Source organism: Prionailurus bengalensis, chromosome C1 (genome assembly GCF_016509475.1).
Source record: "Prionailurus bengalensis isolate Pbe53 chromosome C1, Fcat_Pben_1.1_paternal_pri, whole genome shotgun sequence".
Classification (NCBI taxonomy): Eukaryota; Metazoa; Chordata; class Mammalia; order Carnivora; family Felidae; genus Prionailurus; species Prionailurus bengalensis.
Window position 1 is genome coordinate 96,775,706 of NC_057345.1, and position 23,600 is coordinate 96,799,305.

The 23,600-nt window shown below is 38.0% G+C and overlaps 1 protein-coding gene across 1 annotated transcript in view; it reads right to left on the reverse strand.

The window, feature by feature from the left end:
• Positions 1-2,881: 2,881 nt before the first annotated feature.
• The window catches only part of LOC122480952 (monocarboxylate transporter 1), a 46,108-nt gene continuing 25,389 nt past the window's right edge, over positions 2,882-23,600 (reverse strand). Inside the window, exons 2-5 of the mRNA XM_043575872.1 lie at positions 20,033-20,293; positions 15,342-15,485; positions 10,222-11,088; positions 2,882-7,996 (exon numbers count right to left, since the gene is read on the reverse strand). Coding sequence (XP_043431807.1) covers positions 7,725-7,996; positions 10,222-11,088; positions 15,342-15,485; positions 20,033-20,249 — 1,500 coding nt within the window. The 5' untranslated portion in view covers positions 20,250-20,293 and the 3' untranslated portion in view covers positions 2,882-7,724. The remainder of the gene's footprint in view (positions 7,997-10,221; positions 11,089-15,341; positions 15,486-20,032; positions 20,294-23,600) is intronic.

Sequence of the window (23,600 nt, forward strand, 5' to 3'; positions counted from 1 at the left end):
CACAAGTCAGCATGTAGGAAGGCAGGGAGGTGTGGAACTAGAGCCAGCATTACTAAGAAATTCAGCTGGCTCAAGAGCAGGGTGCGGCTGAGGACTGGCAGGAGATAAGACTGAAGCAGTCCACAGGTGCTGATAGCTGACAGAGAAGGGCTCTGGGCAGGGGTCAAACGGAGATTGGACTTTAACCTCAAACTACAGAATATTAGGCAGAGGAGTGACATGATTAGATGAGTTTTATTATTTTTATCTTTATTGCTTTTATGTGAAGTTATAAAAGTGGCTGAGAGACTGCCAAAAAATCATTTTGGCATCAGTGTTGAGGTTAGATGGGGGGTGGTGAGAACAGAGGTAGGGAGGCTGTTAAAAGACAAACCTATGGCAGGGGAGAAAGAGGAGGGGATGAAAGGAGAAACGGGAAAGCTGTTCAGTCTACCCATTTGGGCAGCTGAGGAAGCATGTGGGGGTAGGAATGGGGAAGGGGAGGGAGGGGCTAGGGCACAGGCAGAAGTTTAGGAACCCTCTCCAAGTGCCTAGCTCACTTGACCCCCTACTGCTGGCCTGATCTTGCTCATTCTCAGCATTTGAGAAACAAGATGGTACCTGGAATTTAAAAGAAGGGTTGTTAATCAAAAGTAAAGCTCCCCTTTTGAGAAGGGTATATAAATAAACAGGGCCTGACATAAAAGCACCCAGGCCTATTTTTTTGGTCTTAAAAGGGATAAAAAATAAAGCAGTGAGAAAGGAAAGAAAGCTGAATCACAACGACAAGAACCATTAGAAGCCTTCTCTTGATAATTATTGATGTACAGATTGTTAGCACACCAGGTGATTTGTAATCCCAGCCCAGTTCTCCTCCTGGCTTCTTAATGGCTGCTGGCCACTTCCTCTTGGGACCTGGCCAGGGTAAGCTCAGGAAGTGCAAACTTTTAATTCTGTAATTAGTAAAGCATATTAGGAAAGGAAATCCACAAGTGAAGAAATCACATTATGAATTTCAAAGCCAAGGAAAAGGACTCTAAATTATATTGTGAATACATTGGGGACAGGACCATTTTACTCCTTTTGGTGTAGGACCCAAGTGATTGGTTTGGTCACTGTTCCAAGATTACCCAGGATTCGGCCTCTTCCATTAGGTACCTTTAGCTCTAGCCACTGAGCTGTCTGCAGTCTTGCTTTGCACTCTTCTGACAGCAGGGGAGATGCCCTGCTGGGATGAAGACCCAACTAAAGGGTATTTTCCATTACATCCACCTCCCCAGGATTTTGTGTGACTCAGATGATAGAATATACTTGAAAGGCCTTTGAAAACTCTGATGAGCCATACATATGTTAGCAGCTGTTTATTCCTTCTTGTTCTGGTTGGTGACTTGCCACTTGCCAATTTTTAACACTATGAGCTCAATGTAACGCTACTATATACCCAGCAGCACGCCAAGTACTTCCATACTTAATCCTCACAATTTTACTATGTTTATTTTACCAAAGAGGTTCAGAGAAGTTAACTTGCAAAGAAATATACTTTTTGTCCTTTTGAGGGCCCTCTTGAGGTTGGGTTAAAGAATTCCCCATGTTCTGCCCTACAACACTGACTACACAGTCCTCCCCACTACACTAGAAGCTGTGAGTGCCAGGAATCAAATTTTGCTCACTGTTATTATCTCCTCTATCCAGCAAATAGGCACAAGATGGTTAAAAAAAAAAAGAAAAATACTGCTACTTTCCTTAGAACTTACTGTTCACGGTCCTTCTTCTGCCACTAGAATGTAAACGCATGGGAAGACCTATCGTGTTTTGTTCATGGTTGGATTCTCAAAGCCTAGAACAGTGCCTGTGACATAGTAAGAGTCCAATAAATACTCGCTGGTAAATAAATGATAGCTGTGCAGACAAGCAAATTCTCCTTTGTGTGACATCAATGAATTTTTTTTCGATGCTGATTTCAGTAAGATAATGCTTAAGACTGCAACATTGTGATGTGGGTAAGTGCCGAATGCTCTAGCTTTCTGAGTTAAACATTCACTTGCAGCTAAATGATGATCAGAGGGGGAACTACAGGAATGCTGTCCCCAAGAGCACTGTCTCCAGGAAGACAGCACTGGAGGCTGGCACAGGCAGCCCGTGGACTCTATGCTCCACAGCTCTGGTCCAGCAGCAGCAAGATCATTCCTTGAGAGCACTGTGCTCTTGAGGTCCAGGTCTTACTCCCCTCCCTTTCACCAGATGCAACTATCGAAGAAACAGGAAAAAATAACCTGCTTGTAATAATCATCAGCTTCATTTTCTTAGGAGTCATGTGTTTCTTGTCAGAACACTTCTAGATCAAATGTACTATTTTTTTCCCCTCTGTAAACCAGTAGTATCTCCTACATTAAATATTTTCTTTTAGTATAAAAGTTATCATCACATTAAGAAAATTTAGGATATGGAAAAAATATAGAAAAAGTCATCTCTAATTATGGTCACAAAGTGATTAGCCTATTTGTGTATGTTCTTTCCCCCAATGTGAGTGTGTTATAGGCATTATGCATATATATGTGTGTGTGTGTATATATATATATGTAGTATATATAGATGTATGTATATATGTATGTATATATATGTATGTATGTGTGTGTGTATATATATATATATATACACACACACACATAGACAGACATGTATCATAGTAGTTTGTGTTCTGCTTGTTTAACATTGTGCCATGTTTATACCACAAGGACATCATAACCATCCATTTAGTTACTGATATACACCTTAGGACTTTCCAAAGAAATTGACAATTTCAAAGACAGACATGTTTTTCTTACATAAATTCCATTATCTGGAATGTGATGTGAACTCATGGCACTTGACACACATCATGAAATATGTCTCATATACTCTGTCAATATGTTACACCAATTTATTCAGCCACCAACTGATAATTTATAACTTAAATCATGTTATGTATATAGTAGGTAAAAACTAAAACCTCACCAATTTTTCAATTTGCATTTAAGAACATTGGTAGGGACAGACAATTTTAATCACGACTAGTTATGGCTTAGTTATATTTCTTCTTTTAGAATCATCACAAATATCGAGAGGAAAGCTTTATGTGCTGTTAGTCAGGCATCTCTTCCTTGGAGACAGTGTATTGTCAGAATATCAGGAGTGCAAGGGCTTTGAGATTTACAACCCTTTTGCTCACAGAGCTAGACATGTATGTACCAACCTTGTAAATTGTTCATTTCACCCATTCATTTACCAAAGAAAAGACCATTACATTTACAAGAATAAAAGGGGGATCTAATCAGAAAGGAGAATCTGATAATTTAGCTAATATTCTTATCTTTAAGAGTCTCTTCCAAACTATCCTCTCCAAGTAAGGATCCATTTTGGGAATTAGAAGAGCTCAATTTTTTCCCCAAGACTTTTTTTTAATAGGTATTTACACTTATTAAGCCCTTACTTAACACCAGCTGTCAAGTATCAACTAACCTTCCGGACAACTCTGCGGGGCGGGGGGGGGGGGGGGGGGTTGCGCTACCAATTATTCTTAACCCCTTTACAGAAGAGAAAACCTGACCCTTATGGAGGCTAAGTAATTTGTTTGAAGTCACATAGCCTCAATTTGAACCCAGGTGGCCTATACTGTTAAGCAACCAGCAGGCTACAATTCCGTTGCTAGCTATCCCAGTCTCCTCTAGGCAAGTCAGGGTAAAACTCAGCAAAATGCAGTAGATCAATGCTGTTCAGTTGAGGAGAAAAATAATCTACACATACACATAGTACTTTTTCCAACTACTCTCATTTGAAAGCTTTAGTCACTATGGCCCAGACTGAATGGGGAAAAAGGGGAGACAGAATCTAAAACGCTAAAGCTAGAACACATTTCGGAAATGATGTACCTGAAATCCCCTTAGATGCTTCTGAACTCTGAAGCAACCTGGCTTCATTGCTCACATCTGGGAAGCCAGGCAAGCTTGGGCTGTCGCTTCCTGTCAAGAACTGAAAGAATTTTCATATTGACACAAGTCTGTCATTAACCTCTTTCTTCATGTCTTCCAGGCAAATGCCTGATCTGATTATTAAAACAAGTCATGTTGCAAAGGTGGAAATCTGCTGTTCACCTTTCCTTGTCTTTCCAAGCAAAATGGTGGAGGGGCACATGGCTACCTGATTATTAAGTTTATTATACTATGAACCATTTGCTAAGGAAGGTAAAACCCAGACATTTAGGTTTTTCACACAAACCAATACCCAACTTATCAGTCTGAAATTCAACACAGTAAAACACTGGCTCATACAAAAATATTAAGTGGTTTTTGACAAAACTTTTTCCTTTTTAAAAATACAGGATTAATATTGACATACGTATCTATAATACACACATAAACTAAATTCAGAAACCCAAGAATTCAGGACTAGTCATCAGTGTGATTAAATCAGGGATAAAACACCTCTGAATTTCCCATAATTTGTTTTACCATCATGTTTTCCTGAATACTTTTTATAGAAATTATTCACTTATCATGACTAGTTCAGATAATTTAAATTCTCAACAAACTTGTGTAGAGCATGAGAATATGGTCTTGTCACCATGATAATCTGCAATTGTCCAACCTATCAGCTTCTTAAGTAATTTCCCAGCTTTGGCCTGGGAGCCTGTTTCAGAGTATACTCTTGAACAGAGCCAAGCACTACGACTACCTAAGAGCTGTATACGTCCTGTGACTTACAGAGGGTGTGGCACAGAGAAAAAGCAAATACAGGCAGGTACTTTTTGCATACATCTATTTTCCCAAAGCAGCCACTGAAACCATGTGAATTGGAATAAAACTTAGTCCTCACACGGAATAAAGGACAACAGACAGGATCAGAAAGCTCGGCTGCTTCCCAGTGTTGAACATAACCTACAACACAGAGAAAATTCACGGGGACTGTTAGCAAGGAAGACGGCACAGAATAGGCTGTATCAGGTTTTAATGTTGGCTGTTACCAAAATTGATGTTGAATAAATAGCTTAAATCCTCCCTCTTCAGGGGGAGAAAGTCAGGGTTGGACTGGCAATAAAAAGTTTAATTCCAGCTTGGAGGTGGTTTTCAACCCTTTTTGCTAATGAGTAGTGGTCAGTCTGCACCACAAACCCCTCACCTCACTAAAAAGATTCAGCTATTGAACAAAGACTAAGCAGGCTCTTAGGTACGGATGTAGCTCAACTGTGATGGGAGTGATGGGGTCCAGGACAGGGCTGCCCCAAATGTGCCACTTTAGCATGTGGATTATTTGAGCTGAAGCCCACCAATGCCTAACAGACTCAAGGAGAACTTTTTACCTCCCCTGGTACTGCCTGAAAGAATTTAGACAGGGAGTCTGTACCAAGGAAGAGAACTATTACCAAAGTTAACTTTTTTATTTTTTAACATAAGAGTTCTCCACATGGCATAGTTTACCAAACATTTATTCTTCCCATCTTTCTATAAATTGTTTTTATTCCTTTTGAAGCTGAAGACCCCTATCCCCCTTCTCCTTAGCTCAAGATGGCTTGTAAGCCTTGGTTGCCTAATTATTTATGATATTGTCATGTCTATGTGAAGTTCCCACATGTATGAAATTAAATTTTTCTCCTGTTAATCTGTCTTAGGTCAATATAATTATTAGGCCAGCCAAAGAACCTAGGAAGGAAGAAGGGAAAAGTTTTCCTCCCCTACTGGGGAAAATAATCCTGCACTCCTCCTCCTCCACCCTACCTCCCCTTCCCATTTCCTTTACTTATATTACCTCACTGACAGTGATCCTCGTTTTTATGGAAGGGGAAAGAAGCACATAGAGGTTATGGACTTGGGGCCATGGAAAATAGCAGAGTCCCAACTGGAGCCGAGCCTGCCAACAATCACAGCAGGCTTCTCCCCTAAAATGCCTCCTCCATCTGCCATGACACTCAGGCACTGAAAGGGAGTTTTCATTGTGTCCTTAAGTCTAACTGCTTTGGATGCTTTCAGAGAGGTGATTTCAAAATTCCCCTCTTCTTTGCCTTAAAGAAAAGATGAAAGAAAAAAATATAAATAAAATTAGCAATATACACAATTCCCACAGCACATAAGCTAAATGATTTAATATTAGCAAGGGCCAAAATGGATCTTGATACTGAAAATAGACACACTAATACTTTCTCAAAAAAATAAACATTTGGAGGGAGAAACATTTCTTAAAAAAAAGAAAAAAAAAGTTTATTTGGAAAAGCCAGCCTCTTACACAGAAGGTTTTGTACCTATACTTTCTTTCACTGTGTCAATTACAATGATATTTTTAAATTCACGGAATATAATTTATCGAGTGTCTATCATTATCTTCTTGCGCATTTTAGAAGATATTAGGTTAAAAAATATTTACAGTTTTCATTCTGGTCCATCCTCCCTATCCTTATATTAAACCCATTTTTCTACTTCTCAAGTAAGTAAAAAGGGTCACAATATCTTTAGGTTTGTGTGGAAAGTAAGAATGTATCCAATAATTGTAAGCAAAACATAATTTTCTGTCAGGCCTGAGAAAAAGAAAAGGAGCAACTTTCCTCCAAATCTTATCCTTATTTGTTTGCCTGGGGCCAAATTGCTCTGGTGTTCTTTAATTAGCAAACATTAAAGAAAAAAACCCAAATATACAAAGATTGAATATCTCACACGCAGCTCTAAGACAGACACAGATATAAATGGAACCACTATGAATCAATGGGGAGAAATTCCAGGAAAATCATTAACAAAAAAAAATTCCAAGTCTCACAGTTTAACTGAGGTTTTGGTAAAACTGAAGCTGAATTCAGCTGCTGTTTGAAATATCTGTCTGCATTTAATTAGATGTGTTGTATTTACTAATAAGGAGGCACAAATACATAGTTTTGCATATTTTAAAATTAACTTTTACATTGAAAAATACTAAGTGACCTCAAAGGGGGCAATGGCCTATAACCACTCAAAATGCATCTTTGAAAAGGGAAAACAGTAATGTAATGAAATCAATTCTCAAACACTAATAATATTAGCATCCCAAGAAAAGATTCCAGAGAGGTGCTGATGAGTACAATGTGTCTAGAATGGCCAAGGTGTTTCCAAAGCTTTATGCCTTAAATTTCCTAAATATATAGCTAGCAGGCACTATGCCAGGCAACTATAGATGCTAGGAAAATATTTTAGTCAGGATTTTATAAAATCCCAACTTGCAACGAATATTTCTACTTATAAATCTTCCAGTGATGATGTATGACACTATATTACAAGTAACAATGAAACAAAGATTAATTTTAAATTTTAGATTGGTCTCAAACAAGTTAGTTGTTACTCTTCCTTACAACGTAACACTTAAAATAGATGAATTCAGCAGAATGGTTTAAAAAGTTAAGGCTCCCTAAAGAGTTCTAAAGACTAAAACTTAAGGCACATATTATAATCTTCTGGACACTGGTAAAAGCTAAGATTTAAACAAACAAACAAACAAACAAACAAAAAAAACCCCATACTACTTCCTTCTGTCATTCTTTGCCAACCACTCCGTTCCCAAAGGTATGGCATTTTAAATTCAGGCTACTGGTAAGGAGTGAAGCAAAAATTCCATCACTGAACACCTGGTATGATTTCCCACACAAATGTCCACTATTTGCATTGAGCACCACTGCTGGATTACAGGCCAGTAGAACATTTTCAGGTATCTTGGGTCACAAGCTGCTCCATTGACCCTTGGGCCCCACACGTTTAGACTGGACTCTCCTCCTCTTTGGGACTTCCTTCTGTGTCTTTCTGCTCTTCAGATTCTGCTGTGTATTCTTTTGGCTTCTCAGCAGCATCTACACTGGTCTCCTCCTCTTTATTTTCCTTTTTCTGCTGCTTCTCTGCTTTCTGTTCTTTCGCCACAAGCCGATAATTGATGCCCATGCCAATGAAGAGATAGATGCCTGCGATAATTAGGATCACACCACACGCCCAGTATGTGTATTTGTAGTCTCCATAGATGTCATTCAGACGACCTGAAGATATCCAAAACACAGTTATGTGGGCAAAAGTGAACAAGTATGCCTTTCCCAAATGAAGCTGAAGGATCTACTCAGAAAGATGTCAACCAATCCTCAAAGAGCCCATAAATGACAAATTAGTCTAAAAAAAGAACTGCTAAAAATTATCTCATCTTTTATGATGTCACACTTGGGTTTTAGATGGCCTTGCATATTTTGTTATTTTTAGCAACTTGAAAATAATGAAATCTTTCCAAATTTGAGCCAGGAAAGACCTACAGATCATCTAGAATCAATTCTCTGGATTCACAGTGGAAAAATTTGTTGCTCAAAAGAGGTTTAGGAGTCTTGCCCCAGGCCACAGAGCTAACTGCAGTCTCCTGGCCAATGCTCTTTCGCTGACATCAGCATTTCCCAAAGAGCGGTCCCTGTGAACACTTGGCCTGTGCTATACAATTAACAGCAACACTTTTCCACCATTCGAAGTGCTTAATCCTCACAACAGGGAGATTCTGTCATCATTCGCGCTGTATGATGTACAAACTGAAGTACAGAGACCTTAAGTAACTCGCCCAAGGTCACAGAGCTCATAAGTGAAATAACATGGCTTTTAATCCAGGAAGTTTGACACTGAAGCTGCACCTGTAACCTCCTGAGTGTTCCCAAAGTCAAACTTAGGGAATGGCATAACATATTCTTTTCTGGTAAAGATTCACCATGTGCATATTAAATAGGCTTTGCAAGGTCCTCTGGCAATCTATCAAACTTGGGGTTTCCAAAAATTTTTTGGCCATGAAATCCTTGTTATAGTAAAATTTATTAGCATCTCACCCAATTGGTTAGTTAAGGAATAAACACCCAAGAAGACTTAATACAACCAATTCAAATATGATGCCATATGCTTTTCTAACTCAGGACATCGTTCATTCAGCAATATTTATCGGGCTGATGCATACACTCAGCACCGGGCTGCTGGCCCTGAGGATAAGGGAGAGCAGAGGAGAGAACATCCACAGTTCAGTGGAGAAGAGAAATGTTAATCAAATAATTATACAAGCCGTGACAAGGAGTGTTTGAAAGCAGAAAATAGGGGGTTGGGAGCAGCAAGCAGGGTCAGGAAAGCTTCTCTTACAGTGTAAATGAAGCAGGGACCTAGAGGAGGATGGGACCCATCTAGGAGGAGGGGATGGGAGAAGGATGAGGCCAGAGCACAGCAAGTGCAAAGGCAGGTGGTAGGAAGCTGGGGTGTGAGAGGGGAAGGAGGAAGGGCGGGGCTGTTGGAGCAGAGAGAACAAAAGGTGAGTGACAGGAAATGAGGCTGGAGAGATTGGAAGCCAGGCTGGGGGGCGCCTTGTAGGCCACAAGGGAATTTGCTCTCCACCCCAAGAACAATGGGAAGCAACTGGAAAGATCTCATCAGCTGGAATATCGAGTTTGTATTTGCCTGCAGAGGAGAAAACAGATTGTAGGCTGGCTAGAGTGGATATGGGTAGACCAGTCTGGAGGCTGCTGGAGCAACCCAGATAGGGGACAGGAACTGTGGATGGGGTGGTGTTGTGACAGAAAAAAGTGGGCCGACTAGAATCACTGGATATGGGGAGGAAGAGAGCAGTATCAGAAGGAGGGCTATAGGTCTTCTTTATGTATCCTTATTCCCCAAATCATACTTCTAAAAAGTATACATCTTCACTAATTTGTTATCTAGTGAGCTATTAACTGAAAAGATAACCTTAAGAAACAGTTCCCAAATTATATACTCACTTACTAGCCATGTGATGTAAGGCAAACTATTTAACCTTTCAAAGCTTCTATTTCTTATGAAGTAGGAACTATGACAGTCCTATTTCATAGGCTTATGAGCTGTAAGAGGATACAGAAAATGTTTAGGACAGTCCCTGGTAAACCAGGAGCTCACATGGTAGCTATTATCAGAGGTGTTGTATTTTACATGTTTTCTACAATAAGCACCTAAGTTTTATGAAGATAAAACACTTCAAAAAAGAATGCCATTTGTAAAAATATTGGACTCCCCTTTCAACTTGATGGTTCAATGCAATTTGATTCTGTAAGGATCTGAGCAATTATGCTGTGCCAAGCATTGTGTCAGCACTGAGGCTACAGAGATGAAAAATGCTCTCTGCCACCCAGAGGCTCACTAATCTCTGCTTTTTATCACCTTCCCAATTTTCTATGCCTGTTTTATGTTAAGAGGACCAAAGAGGTAGTAAGGCATACTATACCTAAAAGTGGCGGCCCCAGGAGGACAGGACAGCATTCCACAATGGTCACCAATCCCACAGCGCTGGAGAACCTCTGGGGTCCAACAAGGTCCATCAGTGTTTCGAATAATACGGAGCTGAGCCACCCAAATGCAAATCCAAAGAATCCCGCATAGACACAGAACCCAATGTAGCTGGAGGATAAAGGTGCTAGCAGATGACACACTCCATTTGCAATAATAGAAGCAGCAAAAAAGTACTGAACTCGAGGTCTTATCCACTTTGTGTTGGCTACAAGTCCCATAGAAGGTCTGGCTACCATATCGACGAAAGCCAGAATGGAAAGAAGGAAGGCAGCCTTCTCACTAGAGTAATGTTTACTCTTGCCATAATTACTGAGAAAGACCAAAGGAGTAAATAGTCCAAAAAACATGAGCACATTTCCGGAGAGGTATAGCAAAAAGCCTCTGTGTGTGAACAGAGATAAGTCCAGGAATTTATTAATTGTTTGGAAGACTGATCGTTTCTCTTGTTTGGGGTTTCCTCCAATAAGATCTGTATTTGCATCACCTACTCCCTTTTTTCCTTCAGATTTTCCAGCATCCTGAAGGGATTCTTTAGACCTATCTTTCCCTGTGTTGGTTGGCAGGGGCCCTATCGGTCGCATCAGGGCACCAGCTACACAGCAATTTAGTAGGAGGCCCCCAAGAATTAGGAAGCTTCCTCTCCAGCCAAAGATACCGAAGAAAGCCTGATTGAGGGGGGCCAGAGTAGAGAGAAACACAGGGCTGCCTGCCATGGCCAGTCCATTTGCCAATGGTCGCCTCTTGTAGAAATACTTGCCAATCATGGTCAGAGCCGGATTCAAGTTGAAGGCAAGCCCAAGACCTGGGGAGGAGGGTTAAAAAGAATCACATACTATAATAAATGTCAGCAACGTATTTGGAATTACTTAACAAAACAAAGAAAATTAAAATAAGAGTTATAAATAATGCAAATGAGACAAAAATCCTCACCATTACAGGATATACTCTATAATGGTTTAAAGTGTGGTATCTAAAAAAATAAAAAATAAAAAAAATAAAGTGTGGTATCTAAAAGCAGACATATGTGGGTTCAAATCTCAGCATCGCGACTTGCTGGTAATGTCGGACATGTGAGTGTCTCCTAATACGTAAAACAGGTGCACAGTGCTGTTGGTTAAAACAGTGCCTGGCACTGCAGTCTGCACTCAATAAATGTTAGTTATTTTTATTATTTTTATAGTAGTTGAAGGTGAATAACTATTTGTCTAATCTCACAAAACCACCTGAGGAATCATTGTAATGACAGAAAAATCATTAAGTGGATAATTATCAACTAGAGACAAGTTTTACAACAGAAAGTGCAACACAAAATTATTCCTTTTATAATAGCACCAAAGGGGCATCTGGGTGGCTCAGGTGGACAAACGTCCAACTTGAGCTCAGGTCATGATCTCATAGTTCATGAGTTGAAGCCCCACATCAGGTTCCTGTTGTCAGTACAGAGGCTGCTCCCTCTCTGCACCTCGCCTGCCCATGTTCTCAATCCCTTTCAAAAATAAAGAAACATTTTAAAAAATGACTTTACAATAGCACCAAAAGTAAAAAATGTGCAATTTTAATCACTGCAACTGTGTAACTTTCCTAAAGGGTCAGAGAATGAAAACACACACACAAGCGCACACACAGTTTTTGGACAATAAAACACAACATCATCAAGACGTCAATACTCCCCAAATGAATGTATTAATTTAATGTGATTCCAATGGAAATGTCAGTGCATTTCATTTTGGAATAGGGTAAAATGACTCTAAAACATACTTAAGAGAATGCATGGGAGTCAATCAGGAAGTCCTCCTGTGGTACAGGAGGAGTGGGACAAACAGTAACAGATATTTAAATGGACTTCCAGAAGCTACAGTCATTACAACAGTGTGGCTCTGACTCAGGCATAAACACTGATCCGTGAAAGTGGACAGAGTCCATGAACATTTAATGTAAAAAAATATATTATTATATATATATATAAAATAAATATTATGTATATATATAACATATATTTTAATGTAAACATTATATATACATACACTTAATGTAAAAGTGAAGTTTTTAATTCCTGTAGAAAGAATTGTTCAATAAACAGTGCTAGTAAAAGTGAATATTCAAATAACTTCTAGATGCTTTCCCTGGTCCCTGCTTGTTCCCTACCATTTATGTTTAAGCCATTCACAGAGCATTAAACCAATACACCAGAGCAGATCACTCCACTGTTTCAAGCCTGATAGTGGCTTCCCAACCATAACCTTCCCTTACGTTAACTCCCTTCCTCATCTCATACCAGACCATTCTCACCTGTGCCAAGAAGTACACTGTTGACCTGGGGCTTAGGTTCCCCTAGATTTTCACAAAGCTAGTTCCCTGTTTACTCAGATTACTTGGTTAAGGACATGTCTCCAGAGCACCCTACCTTCATAGACCACCTAGTCTTTCTCTGTCAGAACACTTTGTTTTGAGGCTTTGTATAGCATTATTACTAGCTGATATTTTCCCTATTTATTCATATATTTGTGAGTGGTATTGTCTGCCCCCTCCCATTAAAGAGTATGATTTAGCCCAATTTTGTTGTTCTATTCCCAACAATATCTAGAACAGTGCTTGATACACACATGGTTGTTAATAAATATTTGAGGAATGAATAAAAGAGAATAAGCTGAGTAACCATGTGGGAGCAAACAGACTTTTATATTTCTTCTCATTTTATGTAAAATGTTTTCTTCTATTCAGAAGTTTTAAATGTAAAACATGGCAGGGGGAGGGGAGGGTACCAGATGTTTAAAAATAGGCAAATAGGGGTGCCTGGGGTGGCTCAGTTGGTTAGGCATCTGATTCTTGATTTTGGCTCAGGTCATGACCTCACGTGTTCGTGAGTTCGAGCCCTGTGCATATTAGGCTCCACCCTGGCAGTGGGGAGCCTGCTTAGGATTTTCTCTCTCTGCTGCTCCCCATTTGTCGGTGCATACAGGCTCACATGCACGCTCTCCCTCTCCCCCTCACTAAATAAATACATAAATCTTATAAAAATAAAAAAACCTTAAAAATGTTAAACGTTTACTTATTTTTGAGAGACAGACTGTGAGTCAGGGAGGATCAGAGAGAGACGGAGACACAGAATCCGAAGCAGGCTCCAGGCTCTGAGCTGTCAGCACAGAGCCCGACATGGGGCTTGAACTCATGGACCACGAGATCATGACCTAAGCAAAGTCGCATGCTTAACAACTGAGCCACCTAGGCGCCACCCCTCTTTCTGGTTTTTTAATGTTTATTTTTGAGAGAGACAGAGTGTGACTGGGGGAGGGGCACATAGGGAGGGAGACACAGTATCCAAAACAGGCTCCAAGCTCTGAACTGTCAGCGCAGAGCCCGATGCAGAGCTTGAACTCATGAACCATGAGATCATGACCTAAGCTGAAGTTGGACTCTCAACTGACTAAGCCACCCAGGCACTGCCCCCCACCCCAAATTTTTCTTCCAAAGAAAAGTCAACAGAAAAAAATTGGCAACAGATATTTGGAGGGATGGGGACTGGGAAGTTATTGTTTAATGGGGTCAGAGTTTCAGTTCTGCAAGATGAAAACAGTTCTGAAAATGGATGGTAGAAATGGTTGCAAAACAATGTGAATATAGTTAATACCACTAAACTGAACACTTAAAAGATGGTTAGGAAAGTAATTTTATGTTATGTGTATTTTCACAAGTGTAAAAAAAAATTTGGAAAAATAACTGTGTCTTATGCAAAGGGACAATAATTTAACATGTAAAGTTACCACACATTATTCTTAAACAAGTACACAAAAGCCATTAATAAGAATTTTGTACAAAGACAAAAAAACCCCAAATACACAGCCACAGACAAATTAAAAATATTTACTTTCCCAATAATCAAAGAGATTTAAATTAAAACGAGGAGAAGACACCATTCACCCGATGAAATGATTTTTTAAAAAGATAATATCCTATTTTTGCCAAGGCTGTATCCCCTCTCACATGATGGTAGAGCTCTTAGTGAGCATGATCTTTCTGGAGGGCAATTTAGCTTATATGTATTTTTCAAAAACATAGCAGTTCCACTTTTACAAAGTTATCCTAAGAAAATATTCATGTTCATAAAGGACTATTAATGTAATACTGTTTACTAACAGTAAGAAAATGCAAAAAAAAACCCCACCAAAACCAAAAATTAAACCCTAAATATTGAACAATTAACTAAGAGACTGGTCAAATAAAATTATGGTATATATTAGGGAGCCTGTTTGGCTCAGTCAGTAGAGCATATGACTCTTGATCTCAGGGTCATGAGATCTTGGCATACAGCTTAATAAAAAAATTTTTAGTATATATCTATTCAATGGAATATGGTTATCAGAATATTTAATGACACGGAAAGATGTTCATGGTATCTTGGTAAGTGAAAAAAAAAAGGTTACAAAACATAATCTTATCATTTTTTGTATTAAAATGTTATATGTTTGTACACAGAAAAAAGTATGGAAAGACATACATTAAAATGTTAACAGTCACATCCTCTGGATTGTGAAGTTATAAGTAATCTTTATTATACTCATCAGCAGTTCATTATTTTAATCTGGCTATCAAAAAAGGAAGAAGGGAGTTATTAAGTGGATCTTTTATCCCTCAGAAATGTATCTGGACATTCTGTCAGATAATTCCAGCTTTATGTTTTATGCTCTCCTGCTCCAATAGAAGGCTATTCCCTGTGTGAGGAAGAGGTAATGAGAAAGAGTAATAACCAATGATCAACCTTGCAAGAAGTTGCCTGACACATTTTATCTACCACCATTGACTATTCTTAGGACAAGAGATGCTATCATCTCTTTGATTCATTCATTCAACAATGAACACGTACTGTATGATAGCAATTTCTTTAAAAGTTTGACTTTCTAGTACCCTTAAAAGTATTTATATAGCTCTTCAAAATGATAATCAAGTAATTTCCATAAGGAAGGAATTTCACTCAAAAGATCTGAAAGATGAAATGTAAGTGAAAAGCAAATAGCCAGTAATAAACTAATGCTTGAAAATGAACCAACAGCAACTCACCTCCAATGACTCCAACACACAAGTAAAGTTCCTGAACGGTATTACAGAAAGAAGCTGCAATCAAACCACAGCCTGACAAACAGCCACCAGCAATCATAATTGGACGACTGCCATATTTATTCACCAGGATACTGCTGATAGGACCTGGGAGAGAACCAGAAATTTAGTAGCACAGAAGAAAGGAACCAACTCCTGCACATCTATAGAAGGCATTAATGACACTAAATGACAAGTTCTCCAAAATAAACAGAAAACAACAAAAGACGATGGTAAGAATATTGCTTTCTATAATTATTTCATAGTCAAAGTGTATTAGAAATAAAGATGTTAAAAAACATCACTGTGTGCCTTCTACATCTATAAATGTTGGACAGAATTTTGCTAAAATATAAAAGGCTCTGGTCTCTCCTCGGTCTTCTTCTTATAAGGCAGAAGTGGCTGAAAACACCTTGGTAATGGATGTTTGTAGGCTTGTTGTCATATCTAGGATATGATCAACGTATTTAATAAGTTTGCTCCGTTTTCATTTTTTGGACAGGCACTCTGACATGATGAGATGATTTTAGAGTATTACTTATACATTATCATAAATGCAGTTTGTGTCATATTTTTAAAAAAGAAAAAAATGAAAATGACCAATATTTTTTCCAAGTTTAAGTAATTTTGCAATTGGGAAATCTAACTTTAAAACAAAAAAAACTGTTCCCAGTTTTACCTACATGTCTCAGGTACTGAATTGAGTCTTTCTTTCAGAGTTAACTTGGCTCCGTGCCTATATTACTGTTTCATGGTAACAATACTGTGGGGAAAAAAGCTTGTGGGAGATTAAGTCAAATAATGGTCAAAATATCTTGGGTCTAACAACTCAAGAAGATAGAAAATAGAGTGTTATTCTGAGAAAATCAGATTAAAAACAAAAGAAAATCTGATTAAATTTCCTCTGCTAAACAGATGAATACCAAAATATCAGCTTTTCTTGAACATGAGAGAAGGAACCAAATAAAATTTGAAGTATCATAAGGATCAGGAAGAAAAAGATTTGTTGTATTTATCAGTTTTCAAATATGAATATCAAATGGCCTCTCCTTACTTGCTACAAATAGGTATAATCTGTAAGTCCTTTTACCAAACTTTTAAATGTTAATTATAAGAAAGTCTTATCCAAACCAATGTTTTAAAAGCTGTAACACAATTCTTAAGTAGACTAACAGTATTTCTAATTACACTGAATGACATTCATTGAATTTCATTTATGTATAAGAATACTTATGTCTCTACTTCATGGATATGGACTTGTGGGAACGACACCTTTGTTTACCTGACATTGTACCTCGTCTGCCTGGAAAAGGTAGATGACTGCAAACAGAAAGGATCACTGCAATGCATCAGTAGGGAAGGGGACACAAGGAAATGATCTGCTGTTTGAACACTGCAAAGTCACAAAGCTACTGAAAACCAAGTTTAAAATCCAGCCCGTTTCTCCCCATTACATGCACTCTATGTGTGTGGAACTAAACTATAAAGCAGAAGTCATACAAATCATGTTTTTCTTCTATTAGCACAGTAAATTCTGACCTTCTTCTGTTCATTCTATAATTAGTTCCCTAGAAGATAGTCTACTTTTTAAAACAAATATACAGTGTATGTATTCAGAATATACTACTGGTTATATGTTGACATATTCTATTTCCATAAACACCATGGAAAATTCTGCAGTTACTTATATTGTAGTACTACACTCAAAGTTGCAGGATGATACAATTAAAAGGTCAGGCTCTGACCCCTGGGAATCCAAATTCAAATTATGGTATGTATGCAAGAAGGAATCAAACCTTTTGACATCCTAGTGTTTCAGAGTACTCACTAAGTCTATCTCAGGGGCTGGTTCCAGAAATGGCTGCTAGGAGAGACTTCAGGCTCAGCTTGAATTTGTATAAAAATTTCTCCTTGACCTTCTAAGTCACTTCATGAAAATATCAGACCATGGCTGGTTTGGAAATAATTTGAATTTATAGCTTATGTAAGATGAAATAATTAAAGGGGCGCCTGGGTGACTCAGTCAGTTAAATGTCCGACTCCTGATTTTGGCTCAGGTCATGGTCTCACAGTTCACGAAACTGAACCCTGCATCGGGCTATGCACTGACAGTGCGGAGCCTTCCTTGGATTCTCTCTCCCTCTCTCTGCCCCTCCCTGGCTTGCGCTCTCTTGCTGTCAAAAAATAAACATAAAAAAAGATAAAATAATTAAATACTGGAAGAATATTCATGAAATATTTCCATATAAATTCCATATAAATTTCCATATACATTCTGTATAGTCAGAATTACAAAGGTCAAAATAACTGCCACATCGTGGATTCTGTGAATTAGAAGTTAATACTGTAAAGCCCACAATATTAAAGTAGGAATGTCAAAATGACGTAAGTGTGAAACTGAAAATATGCAAATTTACACTTTCATGTTTAAAAAAAAAAAACTCAAGTAAATAAATCAAGAGTAGGCAACTAAGATTTCCTCCCTTAAAAATACACTTATGCTCTAACAAGCATCAGTATGTATCTCTGAACCAAAGCATTAAAAAAGCCCACTAAACCACTCATAGGTCAAAACATATTAGCGTTGAGGGTGTGGCCCAAATACAGAAGTTACAGAATTATGGCAGTTTAAAAACTGATGATAATTCTTAGGGGATATACCACTTAGGAGCCAATCAAAACAAAATAACCCATTTAGGAAAAATTCCACCATAGGCTCTCAATAGGCAATTTGTCTTTCAGAGTTATTTCAGGAAGGATGGCCCCAATTAGCTATCATTAAAAATAGAGAGGGGTACAGTTCATAGGCCTATTATAACACGAATTCAGAGAAAATGTGCTAGTTATCTCTGGGTGAGGACAAAGAAGGAACTGTTTTCCCAGAAGAAAGTGTCATGTGCAATTAGCACAACTGACATCACTTACTTTTGATGCAAAATACAAGTGGCTCTCAAGCTCTGTGACAGCTCCAAATTGCAACATGTGAACCTCTGGTTCAACCTCAGCTCAACACACATTGAACACACACCTGGAGTACTTCTGGATAATACTTATGCCAAAAATTTCTTCAAGCCATCATAGTCAAAACCTGATTTGAAAATCCAGGCACATGGAGTTCAAAGCCTCTAAAACTACTGGCTCTTACAATCTAAATAATGTCCAAAGTCCCTTTTGGTTTCTCTGAATTTATAAAAAGAAAATAACTACTACAATATAGCACTTAGGTTCTCTTAAAAGTACTTAAACAAAACAGGCATACCTTCAAAATTCAAAAGGCATAAAAAGATACGCAGTGAAAAAAGAAGCCTTCCTACTCCTGTTCCAAGTCACCCAATTCACCCCTCTGTAAGGCCACTAGGTTACCTGTTTTTTCTGTGCAATGAAATTATATACTTAATTCAATTGGGACTTCAACTATTTACTGTTTCAGAAGTTTATGTTATTGTCTCAGTTGGATTATGAACTCCCCAAAGGCAGGGATCAGGATCAAGTGTTCTCTGTCACTCACAAGACCTAGCCTAGGGGAGGTGGGGTGGAGAGAAAAAAACAAACAAACAAGACCCAGCCTAGGGTGAAATATGTGCCTAGTGCTTAATATTGGCTCAATATGCCACCAGGTTAGAAGCCCAAGGCTAAAGTTTTACAGTTGAAGTACAGAATCTTTATATTGGCTGGCTATTAAGGAGCTACATGTGAAAATAAGCTAAGGTACTAAACTGCCACCAAAAAGTAGTATTAACAGAGGTGAAAGCTTGGCTAAATAAGCACCATGAGACACTGTCAATCTCAGTAAATAAATACACTTGGCTTTAGAATCTCTCACTAAGCAACTATACATTTTAAGTATTATGGAAGGTTTTGACTTCTACACGTTACATTGTGATTTGATGTTCCAAGGTGAAACAAACTATTTTAAATGATTTTAAGTAAGCAACTTACTCTCCGTATCTCCTTTACAACATGTCAAGGAAAACAGAAAGGAAAAAGTGATGAAACTTAAGCTAAAACTTAAGTTTAAGGCGAAGCTGAAATGCTTTTTAAAAAAATTTTTTAATGTTTATTTATTTTTGAGAGAGAGAGAGACAGAGTGCGAGCAGGAAGGTGGCAGAGAGAGAGGGAGACACAGAATCTGAAGCAGGCTCCAGGCTCTGAGCTGTCAGCACAGAGCCTGATGCGGGGCTCGAACCCACAAACTGTGAGATCACGACCTGAGCCAAAGTCGGATGCTTAACCGACTGAGCCACTCAGGTGCCCCTGAAATGCTTTTAGGACAAATAACATCACAAGGAACAAGGGGAAGATTTTATTCAGTTCTTTAATGCTAATGCCATGAAAAGATTTTATCTGAGACTTTGAACCATGCTACTATTCAGGTGAGCCTGATTTATTTCAATTCTCCCAACATCAATTTAAGAAAACCTTCATGTTTACATCTCAAGAATCTAGCAGAGAGCAAGAAGAAAAACCAGTTGTGTACATGTCATTTTTCTGAGCGCTTTTTAAAGCTCAATGATTAGGAGTTAGACCAAATCACAGCTCCTCACAGTTTCTCATTTCTGTTTCAGAATACTACAGGGGAACAAACAGAGCAAGAGTTGTCATGGTTAACAAGAATGAAAAATATGAATAAAACAGCAGGCCTTGGGGGTTCTTACCTCCACCATACATGACAGCCAACATGATTGAGGATATCCAGGACACTTCACTGGTGGTGGCATTGAAGATACCTTCAATTTCTTTGAAGAACACAGTAATAGATTTGGGAAACGCATAAGAGAAGCCGATGGAAATGAAGGCTCCAACTACTACCGCCCACCCCCAGCCTCCATCTGGGGGAGTATATCCAACTGGACCTCCAATTGCTGGTGGCATTTTATGTGTAGATGAATTCCAAAATGCAGTTCAAATCCAAATAACTGAAAAATATAAAATTAAAATACCATGTCAACAATAAAGCACTCCCACCAGCAAGGCACTTGCACACTTTATGGCCAGCTCTCAAGTAACTGAATTGTTTTTCAATATTACTTTTCCAATAGAGATTATCTTCTAAGGGCATTATCAGAAAAAGAGTCTTAGAGCCATGGTATTGCCCATAGTTTTTAGTAGGAAAACAGCTCCTTACCATTTAAGGAACCATAACAGAAATAAATCCTGTTCAATAAATATAGCCTTTGTATTTCAAGTAAGCCTACTTGTTTTAGAAGTTAATATAATTCCTCAAATTATTGTGAATAACTAAATGCCTCATTTGATTTATCTGTATGCAAAATCCACGTAACACATGCCACACACAAGTTTCAAGTTTTAAAACAGACTTTTATAAGTTTTCCCCTTTCCCAAAATGTATTCTTCAATACTATTTTCTTTTTACTTTCTCTTATATGCTGAAAGAATATTAGGAAGTGGGTACCCAAGTCACCAGATACATAGCAATTTGCAAAATAGATCATTCTGAACACACAAGAATTTCATTTAATGGGCTGGAAAATTATCTCAGAAAAGTTTCTTTTTATTTATGTAATTGCTTTGACTCAAGATATTTTTTTCCATTATATGACAAGAAAAGCCCCTAAACAATAGCTCAGTCAAGTATCATTAAATCCACAAATTGAACTATGATGTCAAAAGATGATACTTCAAATTAAAAATTGTCCCCTTTTCTTGAAGTGACCTAGTACTAATGAATAGTATGGTTAGAAAATGCAACTTTCAGGGTGCCTGGGTGGCTCAGTTGGTTAAGCGTCTGACTTTTGGTTTCAGCTTAGATCATGATCTCATGGTTTGTGGGATCAAGCCCTGCACTGGGCTCCATGCTGACAGCGTGGAGCCTGCTTGGGATTTCTCTCTCTCTCTCTCTCTCTCTCTCTCTCTCTCTCTCTCTCTCTTCTCCCTCTCTCCCCCCCCCCCACTCCATCTGCCCCTCCCTTGCCCACATGCTCTCTCTCAAAATAAATAAACTTAAAAAAAAAAAAGAAAATGCAACTTTCTGTTAAATTATGAATAAGAAGATACGAATGAAAGGAAACAATCAACGAAACTAAAAGGCAGCCTACGGAATGGGAGAAGACATTTGCAAATGACTTATCTGACTAAGGGTTAGTATCCAAAATCTATAAATAACTTATCAAATTCAACACTCCCCCAAAAAAACTCAGTTAAGAAATGAAAAGACATGAATAAACACTTATCCAAAGAAGTCATCCAGATGGCTAACAGACACATGAAAAGATGCTCAATATCACTCATCATCAGGGAGATACAAATCAAAACCATGATGAGATATCACCTCACACCAGTCAGAATGGCTAAAATTAACAACACAAGAAACAACAGGTGTTGGCGAGGATGTAGAGAAAAGGGAACCCTCTTGCACTGTAGGTGGGAATGCAAACTGGTGCAGCCACTGTGGAAAACAGTATGGACGTTCCTCAAAAAACCGTTTCTTCCAATCCATCTGAACACTTCAAATAGGATTTAAGAAATGAATGTTGCAGGATAGGAAAAAAGTAGCCCATAGTGGAAGCTTCCCTAAAAGCAAGGACATAGGTTGTCTTTATTCACAAAGGACATAATTGTCCATATAGGCAATGCTAAAGAATATTAAGAAAAAGGTACTAGAACTAAAAATAAATTTAGGTTTCAGGATATAAGATTAATAAACAGAAACCATCTTTTTATAAACCAGCAATCAGAATTTTCAAGTAAAAAAAATAACATTTACAACAGCATCAGAAAACTACTGAATAGGGATACATCTAATAATGTACAAGATGTATACACCGAAAACTATGAGATATTACTAAGAATTCAAAAAACAACAAAAAAAATTAAAAATATAAAAGATAACCCATCCTCATGGTTTGAAAGACTCAATATTTAAATTAGGCAAATATTTCTAAAAGCATGTAACACATTTATTAAAAAGTATCCAAATTGGATTTCAAGCTACAGGTTGGGAGAAAATATATATAAAATATATCCAACAAAAGACATGTCCAAATCTTTTATAAAAAGATCTTTTATGGCTCAGTAGTAAAAGAAACTCAAATAAAAATGGACAAAAGATTTGGGTAATTTATCAAGATACATGAATAACCAAGAAGTACATGAAAAAATGATCAAAATTATTAGTCACTTGTGAAATGCAAATTATAATAAAGAGATACTGATATAGGGGCACCTGGGTGGCTCAGTCGGTTAAGCATCCGACTTTGGCTCAGGTCATGATCTTGCAGTTAGTTCACAAGTTCAAGCTCCACATTGGGCTCTGTGCTGACAGCTAAGAGCCTGGAGCCTGCTTCAGATTCTGTCTCCCTCTCTCTGCCCCTCCCCTGCTCGTGCTCTATCTCCATCTCTCTCTCTCTCAAAAATAAACATTAAAAAAAAAGAGAGATACTAATATATATCTACTAGAATGACTAAAATTAAGACTGATAATACCAAGAGGTGGTGAGGATATGAAGCAAATGGAACCCTCTGTTGCGGGTGGTAAAGCAAAATGGTACAGCCAGGTTGGAAAACATTTTGGCAATTCCTTAAAAAGTTACACAAACATATGATCCAGCCATTACATCCCTAGGCATTATCCAAGAAATGAAAACATACATCTTCATAAAGACTTTTATGAGAATTCTCTAATAGCTTTATTCATAATAGCTCAAAACTGAAAACAATCCAAATATCCATCAACAAGTGAATGGAAAAACAAATCATGAGATAGCCATAAAGTGGAATACTACTCTGCAATAAACAGAACTACTGATGCAAACAAGAACATGGGTGAATTGTAAAAATGTTCTGCTAAGTAAAAAAGGACTAGACCTAAAACTATATTCTATATGGTCACATTTATATCAAGTTCTAGAAAGGCCAAATTCTAATAATAGAAAACTTATCAGGGAGTGAAGAGAAGAGACTGACTACAAAGGGGCATGAAAGAACTTTTCAGGGATATGGAAATACTCTTATGATTTGGCAGTAGTTACTCATCAAATTGTATATTTAAAACTGGCTAATTTTATTGTATGTACATAAAATTGATTTAAAAAAATAGTTCAAAGGCAGTGTCAAGGCAGATAAAATCTGTTTAGTGGCACATGGAGACAATACAAAAGCAAAAGATGATGGCAAGCAAATTTTCTCTCTTGGCCATCTGGTGGTTAAAAATAAGAGGAGGGGCGCCTGAGTGGCTCAGTCAGTTAAGTGTCCGACTTCAGCTCA